The sequence below is a fragment of the Protopterus annectens genome, chromosome 6.part0 (genome assembly GCF_019279795.1).
Source record: "Protopterus annectens isolate FY-2018-M chromosome 6.part0, PAN1.0, whole genome shotgun sequence".
Taxonomy (NCBI): Eukaryota; Metazoa; Chordata; order Ceratodontiformes; family Protopteridae; genus Protopterus; species Protopterus annectens.
The window spans coordinates 1,324,767,056-1,324,784,642 of NC_056737.1; the positions used below are offsets into that span (position 1 = coordinate 1,324,767,056).

The 17,587-nt window shown below is 43.0% G+C and overlaps 1 protein-coding gene across 1 annotated transcript in view; it reads right to left on the reverse strand.

Moving 5' to 3' along the window:
• The window catches only part of ARL5A (ADP ribosylation factor like GTPase 5A), a 413,163-nt gene that overhangs the window by 291,937 nt on the left and 103,639 nt on the right, over window positions 1–17,587 (reverse strand). Inside the window, exons 2-3 of the mRNA XM_044074900.1 lie at window positions 780–840; window positions 517–664 (exon numbers count right to left, since the gene is read on the reverse strand). Coding sequence (XP_043930835.1) covers window positions 517–664; window positions 780–840 — 209 coding nt within the window. The remainder of the gene's footprint in view (window positions 1–516; window positions 665–779; window positions 841–17,587) is intronic.

Below are 17,587 nucleotides of genomic sequence, written 5' to 3' on the forward strand. Positions count from 1 at the left end.
AAGGCACAAAACCGACAGCGAGGTACGTCGTGGTCTGGGGCTAGGCAAGGAGGTACTTGCTTTCCACAAGAAATACAACTGTTAACTTTTACTGATATCGGTTTAGAGCAAGAAAAAGGATTCCCAACAGGGTACTTAGCTTAGTTGAAGACTTCGGATCTGAAACTCGAAAATTAAAATTTCAGGAGTCGGACGACCGGCACTTGCAAACTGCTTCTGCTTTGGGCACTGCACAGCAAGAAAGACTGATGTAATGGCTTCGGCTGCATGCTTTATACCACTGACGTCATGGAAGATGAGACGGCAACTGATGCAGGACCCAAGACTTTGATAATCAGATTGACTGAGAGCTACCTGCAAGCAGATAACCCAGATGTTATAATTGCAACAGTGAAACACTAAGAACATCTCTATAATATGCACAGTAGCAAAGTGTAACTGGACTAACCAGATAAAGTCAAGACATTTTACTATTACTACACTGAAAATGCCATGCAACTTAAGAGTAGACACTACCTCTGTATTAGTGTAATATGTGTTCCAAGATGACCGTAGAGATTCTTGCCCGCCAATATCCCACATAAGAAAGTGTGTGTTATCTACCACCACCTCTTCGACATTGCTGCCAATTGTTGGAGATGTGTGCACAACTTCATTCATTGAACTACAATCAAACACAAAGACAACTTATTAACTTCAAAGGTAAGCTACAATTGACTGCAAAGTAGACAAAAAAAGAACTACCCAGAATATAAGCATGTGTTTGCTACAGTACTTACAACTGGTACAGGATTGTCGTCTTCCCAGCATTATCAAGTCCAACAATGATCACCTTGTGTTCTGAAAAGAAAGTTTAGAAATATAATACACATATCCAGGCATGATTAAATGCACAAGACAAAAAATTCCAGAGATTAAAAGGACTTGCACATCAAAGTGAAATAAAAAAGTACATGCACGCAAGCATATTGCAAGCAATACATTATACATTCTACATGAATATATATATATATATATATATATATATATATATATATATATACATATATATACACACACACACATTTTATGTATAACTAGTTCATAATATACAGTAGATTATCAAACATAGAATAAGAATACAGAAATAGACTTCTCTGGTGGTGATAAACAACAAAAATCTGATAGTCTATCAGACCAGTCCTGCTACAGTCCCAGTGCAATTTCACACAGCTTCCTTCTGTTTGGATTCATAGTACAAAATCTCAAGGCTGCTTCTATTCTTTGTTATATTATACACCTCAGAATCACTGCTCCACATACAAACTCATCCTGCAATAAAATGCCAACTTCTCAGATTAAATATATAAATGAGGCTATTGCCATGGTAAACACATACATATACCAACTGACTCATTAATAGCACCCGTGTCTGTCTGACAAAGGGAAATATTTATGCTGTATTTACCAAACAGTCCATGTACAGAAATACTACTTACACCAGTCTGATGCATCACAGTGAGAAATGCACCCTACCTTACACTGACCCCCACCCCAGTTTGAAACCCACAGTTTCAGGCCTACTTGGGCTATGATCCTTTGGCAGTCTATCTGTACTATAATGGGTAGAGAGCCAAACCTACAATTTACAGTACATTTAAAAGGTGAAATGAGAGCACAAACCAACAAAGTTTAGTATTCTCATCTTATTGCTTATGGAGCCACATTAGGGGGTGCATGGTCTGTCACCAATATAAAGTGCCACTGAAGTACAGAATATTTTAGTGACAATGCCTACTTGAATGCCAAGCATTCCTTACTGGATTAACAAATCCATTGACAGCATTTATCCTCCTCAAAGATCTGTGAAAGCATAGGCTCTAGGCCTACCTCTAATGACTAACAAAGGAGAAAACATCTCCTGAAATATGTAGATGCTAAAACAGGTTCTGAACAGGTTTGCTTCAGCTGCTTAGCAGCACTGTCCCCAGTGCTCATTTTACTTTAAGATATTCCCTTTTATCAAGTCTACAAGATGGCATACAGTAGATGTAAAATGGAGTAGACAATTCTGCTAGCATTCCGCTAACCCTGACAATGACCTCAATTGTCTCCAAGCACAGTGAAAAGGCCAGTATCTCACTTCTATTTTTTCCCTTCTGTGGCCTAACAGTTCCCATGTCTATTACATACCCCGCCTGGTTTGTAAAGTACAGTTTTGTACCTACCATAAATGTAGATGTTCGAGGATCCACATTGCTGCAGTCATAACCTGTGGGTAGTCCGCTGTCCTCGGTCGGCCCGAATACCAAAGGGTTAGGCTGGCGTCGGTCATGGGCCGAGCTGACGTCAGTACGTAGTAGTACTTAAGCGCATGACCGACGCCATATTCTCAGTCTTTCTTGCCCCAGATGTCAGAAGGCCTTAAAAAGAAAAGGCCAGAGCCATAAAGGAGAGAAATAACAATTATCCCCAAGTAATAACAACAACAACCACAACCCCAAACCAAAGCGGGGAAGGAGGGAGGGAAAATAGGACTGCAGCAATGTGGATCCTCGAACATCTACATTTATGGTAGGTACAAAACTGTACTATGTTCTTCGTCTCACATTGCTGCAGTCATAACCTGTGGGTAGAATCCCAAAGCAAAGGAAAAGGGAGGCTGGCAAACTAAAAGGCATTAGGGGCTGCTAACATGCCCTGTAAGACTGCAGTGGCAAACCCAGCCCTGGACTTGGAGAAAAGAGGGAGATGATAATGCTTAGTAAAAGTATGAATTGAACTCCAAGTAGCTGCTTCCAAAATGTCCTTAGTAGCTACACCCCTCAAAAAAGCAGTAGAAGTGGCCGTAGCCCTAGTGGAATGAGGTCTAATCCCAGCAGGAACATTCTTCCCATGATGAGAATAACAAAAAGCAATGCAATTACCAATCCACTTTGAAATAGTCTGCTTTGAAACAGCTTTCCCTTGTGAACCCAAAGCAAAAGTAACAAATAACTGTTGAGTCTGTCTGAACTCCTTAGTTCTGTTCAAATAATAACGTAACTGCCTGTGTATATCCAAAGAATGCAAGATTTTTTCCCCCTTATTTTGAGGATCAGCATAAAAGGTAGGCAAATGAATAGACTGGTTCAAGGCCACATTAGAAATCACTTTTGACATGAAAGTAGGGTTAGTACGCAAAGAAACTCTATCCTTATGGAATATTAGAAAGGGTTCAACTGCCATGAGAGCCTGCAATTCAGATACCCTTCTGGCAGAAGTAATGGCCAACAAAAAGGCAGTCTTCCAAGACAAAAACTTCAATTCAGACGTAGCTGCAGGTTCAAAAGGAGGCAAAGTAAGCTTCTCCAACACAAAATTGAGATCCCAGGAAGGAGTAGGAGCTCTACATGGGGGTCTTATATTTTTTGCCCCTCTAAGAAATTGCTTAAACAAAGGGTGAGAAAATAAAGGAGGGTCACAATCATAGTGAGCAGAAATGGCTGCAGCATGAACCTTCACAGAGGAAAACGACAAACCCTTGTCCAGTAATTCAGTAAGGTACTGCAGTGTACAACTCAAATTAGGTACCGAGACATCAAAATCCTTTGCTGTGCTCCAAAGAAAAAATCTCTTCCATTTATCAGCATAAACTTTTCTAGTGCTAGGCCGCCTAGCTTCCAAAATGACATCCAAAACCTGCTGGGGAAGCGGAGAACCCACAGGCTCTAAAACAGAATACGCCAGGCCGTTAGATGCAGGGACTGCACCCTGACATTGAGCAAATGACTGCTTGACTGGGACAACAAATGAGGAAGCTGAGGTAAAGGCCAAGTAGGCTCCTGAATTAAACTCCTCAGCAGAGGATACCAGTGCTGACGTGGCCAATCTGGTGCTATTAAAATCATGCGAGGCTTGTCCCTCCTGACTTTCAAGAGTACCTTGGAGAGGCAGAGGAGGAAAAGCATAGACGTGAAGGTTGTTCCAACTGAAAGATAGAGCGTCCACTTTCCAAGCTTTTGGGTGAAACATCCTTGTGCAAAACTTTGGTATTTGGAAATTTAGAGGAGAAGCGAACAGATCTATGTCTGGAGTTCCCCAAGCCACTGTCAACTGTTGAAATACCTGAGGATCCAATTTCCACTCGTGGGGATCCACAATTTGTCTGCTCAATACATCTGCTAGGGAGTTCTGTGCTCCTGGCAGAAACCGTGCTTGAAGAGTGATGTGCAACCCCAGAGCAGTCTCCCACAATATCATAGCTTGTCTGCAAAGAGGGTAAGAATGGGCCCCCCCCCTGCTTGTTGATGTACCACATGACCGTAGTGTTGTCTGTTTGAATCAACACCTGTCCTGGTTGAAGTAGGCCCTTGAAAGCCATCAGGGCAAACTGGACTGCTAACATCTCCTTCATGTTGATATGCAAATGCTGTAATTTGGGAGGCCACGTGTCTTGAATCCATTTCCCATTGAAGTGTGCTCCCCAAGCCAGGTCTGAGGCATCCGTCATTAAGATCTGACTCGCCTCTGGTTGGGTCACAGAGAGTCCCTTGTTTAGGTGACATTCCTGTGCCCATCACAAGAATTCCTTCTGGATGCACGGTATTATCGGAATGACAGTGTCCAAATCGTGGCAGTGTTGAGTCCATACACTTTTGAGATACCATTGTAGCTTCCTCATATGTAGTTTGGCATTGGGAAGTACCAGAATGCAAGATGCCATGAACCCCAAGGCTTGAAGGACTGTCCTTGCAGTCAGCCTGGACCGTACTGATAATTGCTGGAAGTAGAGGTGAAGAGTTCTTTGTTTTCCGGGGTCAGAAAAGCCATCTGAGAGGCTGTATTCAGTCTCACACCCAGAAAGCACATGTCCTGAGAGGGTACTAGACTGGACTTTGTTTCGTTCACAGAATACCCTAGGCACCTTAAAACTGCCATCACATACTGTAGCTGTTGAAGTAACTTGTCTTTGTCTTGAGCAAGAATCAAGCAGTCATCCAGATAAGGATAAATTTGTATTCCCCTCAGTCTTAAGTAAGCTATTACAGGAGCCAGAACCTTTGTGAACACCCTGGGCGCAGTAGATAAACCAAAGGGCAATGCAGAGAACTGATAATGAGAAGTACCAGCCAGCGTAGGAATCTCCTGCAGCTGGGCCTGATAGGAATGTGAAGATAGGCTTCTTTGAGATCCAGAGTTACCATCCAGTGCTCTTTTCCTAGCAGAGGCAGAAGTTGTTGTAATCTTAACATCTTGAACTTTGGAATGTCTAGGTATGTATTGAGAATGGACAAATCCAGAATTGGCCTCCAAGTGTTTCCTTTCTTTGGCACTAGGAATAGACGAGAATAAAACCCTAGGCCTTCTTCTGACGAAGGTACCACCTGGATTGCCCCCATCTGTAAAAGCAAAGAAATTTGATCCTGAGCCTCCATCCTTTGCTGAGGAGGTACATCTGGCATGCCTTATAAGGGGGAAAAGTGTGAAAATAAAACTTGTAGCCTTGATTTGTAATGTCCAACACCCATTTGTCCTGGGTGACCAAATGCCAATTTTGTTTGAAAAGTGCCAACTTTCCTCCTAGAGGAGCTGCCAGAAGAGAAGGGTCCGGCAGCTGAAGATACAGGTCATTGGGTCTGTTTACGAAAAGGCTGACCCCTGCCCTCACCAGAAGATTGTGCAGGAGAACTCCAAGTCCTAGGTCTGAAAGAACCCTGAGCGTGAGCCCTGCCCCTACCACGTCGAGACCTGCCCTTAGACTGAAAATCCGAAGAAGGGTAAGACCATCCTCTTGCAGGCCAATTCCTGCTAAACTTAGGGGGCTGCACTTGCAAAAATTCCTTAACTGTCTGCATAGACTTAGCTTTGTCTTCCATCTTTTTCAAAACTGACTCCACAGGGGAACCAAAATCCGAGCTTTAACATGCTCTGACAAATTTTGATCCTTAAGCCAGGCATGTCTACGAATAACTGAACCAGTAGCAGCCACCCTGGAAGAATCCTGAAGGGCATCGAAGCCACACTGCAAGGAATGTTTACCAACTTGATCTGAAGCATGAACCAAGTCCTGCAATTCCTTACACTCTATACCCTCAGCTAAAGCATCTACCTTAGCTTTCAATTGACCTAACAGAAAGTTCTGATACTTCAGCATATGGAATTGGCAATTTAAAGCCCTCATAGCTAACGTAGAGGAGGTGTACACTTTTTTACCCCACCTATCCAACGCTCTAGAATATTTATCCAAAGGTACTGGATTCTTAACCACAGAAGCCCTGACACCCTTAGGCCCTTGAATAATAGATTCCGGATCAGCTCTAGGGCTCTTGTACAAATATTTATGTGCCTCTGGAACTCTAATACCTGTCTGGCTTGACAGGGGCAGGGGGTAAAGAATCAGGATTAAGGGAAGCTTCAGAAAAAACATCCTGAACAACATCTAAAACAGGGGGAATAGCCAAAGGTCTATGCTGTGGCAAAAACTAAAATTCTCTAAGCCTCTTACGAGAATCTGAAAAATCCTGACCTTCCCACTTGAAATGCTCCCTCATGGAATGCAAGGTTTCAGAAAAGGAAAAATCCTCTGGAGGTGAAGCAGAAGGACAGGAATCCTCTGCATCCGAATCAGAATAGGGAGGAAAATCCTGAATATCCTCAGCTGAGGACTCAGAGTAATCGGAGGAATGCTCCATTCCCTCTAAATCTGCCTCCACCCTAGGCCTCTTCTCTGGAGGGGGCATAGAACCCCTGATCAAAGTAATCAAATCCTCTGCCATTTTCAACATATGTTTTTTAGGAACAGAACCCGAAGAACCAGAGCTGTGTCCCGTACCAGAAACACCTGGTCTAGCCTTAGCAGGGCCTTTAGTGACTGAAGAAGAAGGCCTAATAACCTTTTGTAAGGATGGAACCACAGAAACTTGAGAGGCACCCTCGGCCTGACCTAACTCCTGAGAGGCCAACTCCTGTAAAAGTAAAGGTTCCCCCTGGGATTCAGCCGAGACCTCGGCTGGATCCACAGATTCAACCGTAGATTCCATAGAACCGGCGTCCGTAACGGACAACTCATCCGGTTTAGACCTTAAAGATTTATCTTTTCGCTTTTTAGCGGTAGCGGGCGGAGGATCCGACGGCATGTTGTAGTTACACCGCTAACCGAAAACAAGCCTAGCACAGTCTAATCTGCGTTTAATGGTGCGCTTATTAAATCTAGCGCAAAAGCGACACCCGACTACGTCGTGCTCAGGCCCTAAGCAAGGAATACAGAGAGAATGATAGTCCCTATGAGGTATCTGTTTCCCACAAGAAATACAATTATTAACTTTTTCTGACATCCGGATTAACTGAGGCAAGAAAAGACAAAAATTTTCCCCAACGGGGTACTTAGCCCAACTTGGTCTTCGGTCTGAAACTCGAAAAAATGCCGAACGGCACTTGCAAACACTGCTTCTGCTTCGGACCACGTGGCAAGAAAGACTGGGAATATGGCGTCGGTCATGCGCTTAAGTACTACTACGTACTGACGTCAGCTCTGGGCGCCCATGACCGACGCCAGCCTAACCCTTTGGTATTCGGGCCGACCTAGGACAGCGGACTACCCACAGGTTATGACTGCAGCAATGTGAGACGAAGAACATCTGCGATGATGTGAGGTAGTGCCAGGGGGAGGACGACGATGCATGTGTAACATATGCCAGCATAGCTAGCTGGAGTTTTGTAAAGAACTGTATGTCAACTAAAAATCAAACTGATTTGCAAAGCTTCTTGTGTTAAAAGTGCATCAACAGTAGGTCTTGCTGGACAGAAAAGAAATGTCAGGTAGTATTGTTGTAACTGCTGAAATGTACATATTTTAACAGAGGATACTGGAAGGGAAGAGGCCAGCTAACCTTACGAAAAACAGCTTGGTTTAGGCCATAAAGATTCTATTTCACAGGTCTGAATACAGCCACAGATGCAATGTCTATGAAAAGTCTTTCTGCAGGAAGGGTAGAAGTGTTGGATTTTTTTCTGGCTTCCAGATGCTATAAGCCTTAGCAAAGTTGCGCGTGTGGGTACTGTAACACACTGCAAAATCCTTGTTCAATTTCTAGTGAGGAGGCAGTGTGGGAACCACAGAGTGAAGTGACCAGATGTGATGTCATTTTGTAGCCAGCACTGAAATTGCACTGAGAAACTAGTCAAAGATGTGTCACTGGCACTCAGCACTTTGTTATTAGACCTGACAAGAGACACTCATCTACCTTCAGCCAAGTACAAAGTGAACAGTAACTCTTCAGTCAGTTAGGAAAATATAGTGAGATTAGTTAAATGTCGTTATTCTGTATCTGCCAGAGTCTTTCCATTAATGGTCAGTGTGGAGTCTTATTTGGGGCCTGGAGAGGAAGTCCAGCACCAGGATTGGAGTGTGCATTCTCTGTGTGCTCTTAAGGGAAACTGTGCTAGGTGCAGAGAGCTGCATCTGAAAATATTGTGCGTGTCTATTTTTCTCTCAAAGTGAACATTTCCCACCGGTGCAATGGTGAGGATTGAAGCTCCACTGGCCCAGAGGAGGGGTGTCACAGTATCAGAGAGCCTAGAACAGCCATCTGCCAGAGCTGGTGGTAGTGCAGATGGACGTAAAAGATCCCACAGCACTTATCAAAAAGAATAAAGGAAGTTCCAAAGTTTCTTGGACAAATTTCTCCTAGTCAATATGAATACCACCTCAGGTCTCCCCCTGAAAATGCCACTGGCCTAGTGGGACTAACCAAGTCAAAGTGTAAATAAAAATGGCAATTTGATATGTGGCTTTAGGGGTCAATTAATCTCTGAAAGATGTCAGCAGCGTCGGGTCCAAGCTTAAGGAACAAACTGGGATAAACTCTCTGGTGCTGAAAAGGCCGTCTTGCTCCTGAATTTTGTCATTGAGGCACATACCAGTGCTCAATTGTCAGACCTAATGTGGTCAAGAATCTCGCCTTCCCCAGCCTATTAGTTCATTCACACTAGGCACTGGTCTGCTGCTCAAAAAGATAATCAAAATTCCTAAAATCATTACAGAACATTTCTGTTCCACCGGAATTTAGGCCTAGCAATATCAGGATGTTCCACTCACTTTATGACTCCCCTATCAGTCTGTCTTAAGCATCTTTTTATTTCTTCTTACACAGCCTTCCACTTTAACGTTTTCCTGGAATAGTCTCAATATGGTGCTTACTAAAATTTGATCTGCCATATAGGTCCAAAAAACATTTACAGGTGTGTGTGTGTCTTGTGTGTCTGCAGTGTAGGTCCATAGGTCAGTTTACTTTCTTTAACAAAACTTAGTTTCTGCCATAAGCTAACTACAAAGGTCTGCATTTCTTTCCATGGTTTCAGAACACCTAAAGGGTATACTTGTTCTGGCCTTCTGTTACCAGTCTGTTTAACTTTATTGCTTTTTTCACCTACTACCTCAAATGGTCTCTGCCACCTAGTCAAAAATGTGTTTTCTGTGGAGGGGGCCAAAAGGAACATCTGGTTTCCGCTTTTGAATTCACTGATCCGTGCATTTCTATTATCCACCTGTTGCTGTTTAGCCTCAGCTCTTTCCATGTGTTGCTCTGCAATGGGCACTACCACATTTAGCCTACTTATAAGTTGGGAAAGTGTTCTATGTCGCTTTTAATGAGGATTCTCTTCCTCTGTATCACTGGTAATATCCAGCAGTCCACTAGAGTGCCTACCACGCAATAAATCAAAAGGACTGTAATGGTGAACAGGAAGTACAGTGCTAACTGGTCTCAGTTTTTACCATCTTCCTCAGTAACTTCGCAGCACAGACATCAATTTGCATTCAAAATGTTCCACTAAACCATCTGCCTGGGGATAGTATATAGAGGTTTTTAACTGCTTGACCTTGAAGTACTGTCTCAGTTGCTGTCTTATTCTGGACATAAATGAAATCCTCTGGTCAATAAGCATTTTGCTAGGTATCCCTAATCTTGAAAACAATACAATTAACTCTCTAGCTAAAGACTTGAGATTAACCTTACATAGAGAATAGCCTCAGTTTACTTAACTCCACAATCCCAAATAACCAAAAGGTTTTGAAAGCTATTGTGCCATTTTGCCAGTGGCCAATCTCCACAGCAATACTTTCAAATAGCACCTTTACGACAAGCCCTGGAACCAAAGGATCTTTAAAGTATTGGGGGGGGGGGGCTTTCCTGTAAAATTCTTGGCATCCAACATAGAAGTTCCCCACTTCTTTCATTATTCTAGGCTATTAAAACATATGTTAGGATCCATGTTTTAGACATGTCCATTCTCCTAGAACACGACTGTAGACTAACATCACCACTAGGTTTCTGAAAAAAATTGCCCTCTAATAGTTAGTTAATGCACTGCTTCCTCTCTGTCTCTGCTCTGTACAATAAATCATTTTAAGTCAAAGTACAGGTAAGTAAGTGGAAACATTTTGTTCAACTTATTTCCTAAGACTTTACAGTTTCCCTTGTGCTGTTCAAATGGTCATCCTCTCATTGTGTCTTTCTAAACGTTTGCCAGCTTACCCAGAGGTCAGCAAACAATGGAGTTTCATTAGGCTCATTGTTGTGCAGTAGAAGGCACTGACACCTCTCCTACTAATATAGACACCTAGGTCTTACAGTCTAAGTCTTCTCCTAAGAAAGATAACTCACACCAGTTCTCTTTAGTATCAGGTGCTATATCAAGCTCACTTAATATATTTTGTTCTTTCCTTTATGAACCTGATGAATACAACCAATATTCTTCTGTTTAAGGTTCTTTTACTTTAGCTTATCAGGAATATCATTAGGTTTCTCTGCAAGGTTATCTTATCTTCCAGTTTACAATACTTAGACTGAGATAGAAACAGCAACCTAAAGAAAGAAAGAAAAAGGAGGGAGACCATCACTTTCGCAACTTTGTTTTTTCCCCAAAGTTGTTCCCTCTTTGCAAAGGATTTTATCTTCAGTTTTATTTTTTCCTTATTTCTACACAGATAACCCAAATAAAGGAAAGTTCTAGGCAATGGGTATTAGTCTTATACTGACATAAATGGGTTTAAAATCTCTTAACTACTGCCGGTTCCTCTTCATATGTCATTCTTTTTCTTAATTTTTTCCTTCTCAACACCTATCTGCTGCTTAGAATTTTCCCATTTCAGACTTTTTCCACTGCTTAGAATTTTCCCATTTCAGAGGTTTTTTTTTTTGTTTTGTTTTTTTTTTAAGCTAAACACAAAGGTTCATTTTTTTCCTCACATTGAGCAGCTTTCATACTTAAAATTCTCGTGGGATACCCAATTTCAGTGAGCAAAATCTTTTCTTCGGTTCTGTTAATCATTTCTACTCCCTGCTGGGCAACACTTTCAGGCTACAGTGACCATTTCTACTCCCTCATGTGCATCATTTTCCAGCTCCAATATCTTAATATGCAACTCCATCTCTTCCACCAGTTCTTCTCTTTCAGGGTTGCTCTGCCACAGATGTATGCTAACATTTCTCTTTACATGGAATATTTTCTCCTCTTTTTCCTCCTGTACAATATGGGTTTTCTAAAATTCAAAGATTTGTTAGACTATAATCTTATGTCTAGTGCTCCTTCTCTGGACTAGACAAAGGTGTATTTGTAAGTTAGTTCACTTGCTAGTTTCCTGCTCCACACTAAGTTGGTCTGTCAAAAGATCACCTTATTTGCCACCAAAAATCTTTAAGGTAGGGAAAACATTTTCCTATCACAATTTATTAAACTGAAGTCTACAGCAACAGGATGAACCATCTTTTCAAACCCAATTTGTATTTCTACTTGATTTATGGAATGCTTTTTGTTTTTAATCTGTGAATGCAGCATACTTCAACTGCCTTTTTAGTAAACAACTTATTTTTACATACATTAAATACATGCATGGTCTTTACAAGCATGACCACGTTGCCTGAGTCTAGTAGTAACTGCAGCTCCCTGCCATCAATTAATATATCACACTCAATTTTATAATGACACTAGCAAAAATCTTGATTCAACTAATCTTGCAGACAGTGTACTGAAATCCATAAGCTCATCGTCATGAGTAATATGGTTTTCACATCTTTCACAAGCAGAGCAGTGTTATTACTGCTAGAATAAATTATAGCCACGTGTCCCCCTTTTCTCACATTTACAACATAGAATTAACTACTGCTGATGCCTTTGGTTTGTTACCAGATTTTAAACACAGGCCTTACTATATTGCTATACTCAGTTGTTTTTCCCCTCTTATGAGGTGCAGCAAACTCCAACAGTGACCCAAGGACAGCCACTACTAACAGTGGAGCTTTCAAGGAAAAGGTGAGAAATGAAGTAGGTTGCCATGTCTTTCTTCTGTATTACACACACACATACACTCACACAGACAATTTAGAATATCCTCTATGCCTACTGCACATCTTCAGAATGTGAAAGAAAACCAAAGCACCTGGAGAAAATGCAATCAAACACAGCAATGATAAGCAGAAGCCACAGAGAAGGCACGTTCACCAAAAGAAAGAGTACAGTTGTGTACACTTACATAAATGTAGATGTTCGAGTGTATTCACTGTTGCAGTCATTACATTTGGGTTATCTGCTTGCAGTAGCCCTCAGTCGGCCTGATTATCAAAGTCTTAGGTCCTGCGTCGGTTGCTGTTTCATCTTCCATGACGACAGGTAGTCAGGGGTATAAAGCATGCAGCCGACACCATTACATCAGTTTTTCTTGCCCCAAGCTAAGGATGGGAAGAGGAATTTGGATAGCATTAGGACCAGCTATAAGGCCCTGCAAGACTGCGGTGGCAAAGCCAGCTCTGGATTAAGAGAAAACTGGCAAATGGTAATGCTTGGTGAAAGTATGTACAGAACTCCAGGTAGCAGCTTTTAGGATATCTCTGGTAGGGACACCTCTGAGAAAGGCTGTAGAGGTAGATGCAGCCCTGGTTGAATGGGGTCTATTCCCCTGTGGGATAGGTTTTCCATGGTGCTTATAGCAGAAATGAATGCAATGGCCTATCCATTTAGAAATGTTTGCTTTGAAATAGCCTTCCCCTCTGCCCCTGCAGCAAATGCCACCAGTTGTTCAGATTTCCTTTGGAGGTTTAGTCCTGTCCAAGTAAAATCTAAAAGTTGTCTGTGCACATCTAAGGAGTGCAGTATCCATTCCCCTTTGTTCTGTGGATTAGAAAAGAAGGTTGGCAAATGATTTGACTGATTAAGAGCCACACTTTTAACCTTGGGCATGAAAGAGGGACTGGTCCTGAGGGACATCCTGTCTGCATGAAGGATGATGAAAGGCTCCACTGCCATAAGGGCCTGTAATTCAGATACCCTTCTTGCTGAAGTGATTGCTAAAAGGAAAGCTGTTTTCCAAGAAAGGAATTTTAACTCTGCAGTTGCAGCTGGCTCAAAAGGAGGAAGAGCGAGTTTTTCCAATACAAAGTTAAGGTCCCAGGCTGGGGTTGGGGCTCTCCCGGGTGGTCAAGTTTGTGGCCCCTCTGAGGAACTGCTTGAGCAGTGGATGAGAAAATAGGGGGGGTTCTGTGTTGTAATGAGCTGAAATGGCTGAGGCGTGAATTTTGATGGAGGAAAAAGAAAGGCCCTTGTGAAGCATCTCAGTTAAGTATTGAAGAATCTGAAGTAAATTGGGCGCTGCTGTGGCCATCCCTCGAGTTTGGTTCCAGGCACAGAATCTTTTCCATTTTTCAGCATAAGATTTTCTAGCACTAGACCTCCTTGCCTCCAAAATGACAACCACCTGTTTACTGAGGGATGGTAATGGAGAGATTAGGTGATTAGCCAGGTTGCTAGGTTCATTGTTTGAAGCTGGAGGTGCAGAATCTGGTTCTCCTGCTGAGACAGCAGGATAGGGGTCTGAGGCAGATGCCATGGGGCCAACAGTGACACACTGCGCAAGAAGGGGTACCAGTGTTGGCGTGGCCAGTCTGGTTCTCCTGCTGAGACAGCAGGGTAGAGGTCTGAGGCAGGTGCCATGGGGCCACTGTGATACTGCTCAAGAGGGAGTACCAGTGTTGGCGTGGCCAGTCTGCTGCAATCAATATCATCCTTGGTTTGTCCTGTTTGATCTTTAGTAGTACTTTGAAGAGGAGAGGCAGAGGAGGAAAGGCATAAGCTGATAGATTTTTTCCAGGTGAAGGACAGAGCATCCACTTTCCAAGCTTGTTTGTGGGGAGTCCTTGTGCAGAATTTGTCCAACTGGTTGTTCTGGGGGGAGGCAAACAGGTCTATATCTGGGCTTCCCCATTTGTTGATCAACATTTTGAAAGTCTGTGGTTCCAGTTTCCACTCGTGTGGGTCCATGAGATTTCTGCTTAGTTCGTCTACCAGTGTATTTAATTTTCCTGGCAGGAATTGAGCACTTGGTAGCTCAAGACGGTGTTCCACAGAGCCATGGCTAGTCTGCAGAGGGGGTAAGAATGGGTACCCCCTGCTTATGTGGTATTGTCCGTCTTTACCATTAATTGTCCTGGAAGAATGTGGTCATTGAAGGATGTCAGAGCATTCTGTACAGCTAACATTTCTTTTTGATTGATATGCAGGGGCATTTGACTTGGGTTCCATTTGCCCTGAATGCACTTCCCTGCCAGGTGAGCCCCCCAATCATGCAGTGTCTCTGATGCATCTGTTAGGGTTTGGGTGGCAGCGGGCAGAGTGAATGGTAGACCCTTGTTTTGGTGGCTGGCCTCTGCCCACCAAAGGAATTCTAACCGTAGGCAAGGTATGACAAGAATCATTGCTTATAGATACTGAGAATGTTGACACCGTAGGCTTTTTAGATACCATTGCAGTTTCCTCATATGCAGTCTTGCATATGGAATTAGTAGAATGCACGAGGCCATGAACCCCAAGGCTTGCAGTATTTGCCTTGCAGAAAGCAGGGTTTTTGTGGCCACCAGTTTGAAGTAAGTTGTAAAATGAATTTGTTTCTCTGGCGTGAGGAAAGCCATCTGGGAAGTTGTGTTCAAGTTTGCTCCCAGGAATATAATTTGTTGACAGGGTACCAGATGTGATTTCTTTTTGTTTATGGTGTACCCCAGACAAGTTAACACCTTTTGTACAAATGCCAGATGATGCAGAAGTATGTCCTGGCTTTCTGCCTGAATTAGACAATTGTCCAGGTATGGGTATATTTGAATATTTCTTTGCCTGCAAAATGCAATGACTGGAGCTAGGCACTTTGGCTTATCTGCTGCACCCAGGGTATTAACAAAGGGCAGTGTGGAGAACTGACAGTGCATGCAGCCTGCTTTGAAGCGCAGGTATTTTCTGCAAGATTCCCTGATTGGGACGGGCAGGTAGGCTTCCTTTAAATCCAGTGTTGCCAACCAGGCATCTTTGCCTATCATGGGAAGCAACTGGTGAAGAGTTAGCATCTTGAATTTTGGAATCACCAAAAAGGTGTTTAGGATAGACAGATCCAGGATAGGACGCCATGAGTTGTCTTTTCTGGTTACCAAGAAAAGCCTCGAGTAGAAACCTTGTCCCTTTTCCTCTTCTGGTATAGCCTGAATAGCCTTTAATCTTAAGAGAGAGAGTACTTGCTTTTGAGCCTTTGCCCACTGATTTGGGGGTAGATCTGGCCAACCGTTTAGGGTTGGTAATGTGTGGAAGTGAAATCTGTATCCTTGGGAAACTATGTTTAAAACCCATTTGTCCTGGGCAATGAGTTCCCAATTTTTTGCTTGCAGAGCAATCTTTCCCCCTAAAGGGGCAGCCAGTTGAGAAGTGGTTGGAAGTTTAAAAGTTAAGTCATTGAGACAGCTTACCATAGGGATGAGTCTTATTACTCCCGGATTTGGAAGTGGAAGTGGGAGCCCCCCACTGCTTAGACCTGTGCGTACCCTGGGATTGAAGCCTGGATGTTCTGCTGGTTCTGGGTTTGAACTGAGAAGGCCTGGAAGAGGCAGGAAAGGACGAATTTTTGAGGGCCAATGCCTACTAAATCTAGGAGACTGCACTTTTAAGAAATCCTTTAACAGTTTGCATACATTTAGCTTTTTCCTCCATCTTTTTAAGAACTTCTTCTGCTTTGTCGCTAAACAGGCGGTCCTGATTTAAGGGAGCATTCAGCAATTTAGTTTTAACATGATTTGGCAAAGATTGCTCCTAAGTACAGACCCGGTGACAGCAGCCCTGCAAGATGCCTCTAGTGAATCAACACCATATTGCAAAGTATTTTTTCCAACCTGTTCAGCAGAATGCATTTAATCCTGTAAATCCTTATTTTCAGCATAATCAGGAATCATCATTTTCTGTTTAAGCAATCCAATAATATGCTGCTGATACTTTAAGATATGAAACTGGCAATGTAAGGCCCTGATGGCCAAGGTTGCAGAGTATACCTTCTTACCCCATCTATCCAGGGCCATGGAATCTCTATCAGAGGGGGTAGGATTTTTGGCAGTAGTAGCCTTAATGCTTTTGGGTCCCAGTGAAATTGTTTCAGGATCCGCAGTACGATTTTTAAAAAGGAACTTGTGAGAATCAGGAACCCTGTAATATTTGTCAGGTTTTCTGTGAGCAGGAGGTAAAGAGTCAGGGGTCAAGCTACATTCTGTAAAGGCATCTTCAACAATGTCCAGAACAGGAGGGATAGCTAAAGGCCTGTGTTGGGGCAAGAGTAAGAGTAAGAAATCTCCAAGCCTTTTTTTAGAATCAGAGTAATCCTGTTTTTTCCAGTGAAAATGCTCCCTAAGAGCATGAAAGGTTTCACCAAAAGAAAAATCCTCTGGGGGAGAAGCAGAGGGAATACAGTCCTCTGGATCAGAATCCTCATTGGTAGATCAGGGTAAATCATGGTCATCAGAGGAGACAGAAATTTCAGAATCCTGGTCAGAAGCATCATAAGCAAATTCAGTCCTAGGTCTCAAAAGGGGATGGTTGAGTTCCCCTGATTAAAGTAATAAGGTCCTCAGCCATTCTTATTTGTTTTTTAGGCATACAGGCCTGACCATGCGGTCTCCGCGTCGGTTTCCTAGGCATGGTTAGAGTATTAGGCCTAGAAGAAGATGGCGCCGGTGTAATATGCAAGTCAGTAGGCCTGAATACACCCTCAGAAGACAGTGCCTGCACAGCGGCTCCGGACCCATCCAATGTAGAGACATCCGCAGGTTCCACAGTTGAAGCATCTCGCGGCATACTGGACTCCGAATGGGTCTCAGTAGAAGCCTGCGAATCCGAAATAGCAGATATCAGGAGCTGCGAAAGTGCCTGAGTACCGGCGAACTGGCGACTAGCTTAGGAGAAGAGTCGTCGGCAGTTCTGGACCTAGGCAGCATTTCTCTGTCTTTATCTTTGCTTTTTTCGGAATGTCGGTAGTCGGGTGGCTTACCGAAGACATATCTGGATAATTGAAGTGAGCACCAAAATATTTAGAAGCGAAAATGTACAGACAACGAATAGTTTGTGGTTTAAATAAGGCACAAAACCGACAGCGAGGTAGGTCGTGGTCAGGGCCTACGCAAGGAATACAGTACGAATGAAAATCTTTATGAGGTATTTGCTTTCCACAAGAAATACAATTATTGACTTTTACTCACGTCGGTTTAGAGCAAGAAAAAGTTTCCCCAATGGGGTACTTGGCTTTAGTTGAAGACTTCGGTTCGGAAACTCG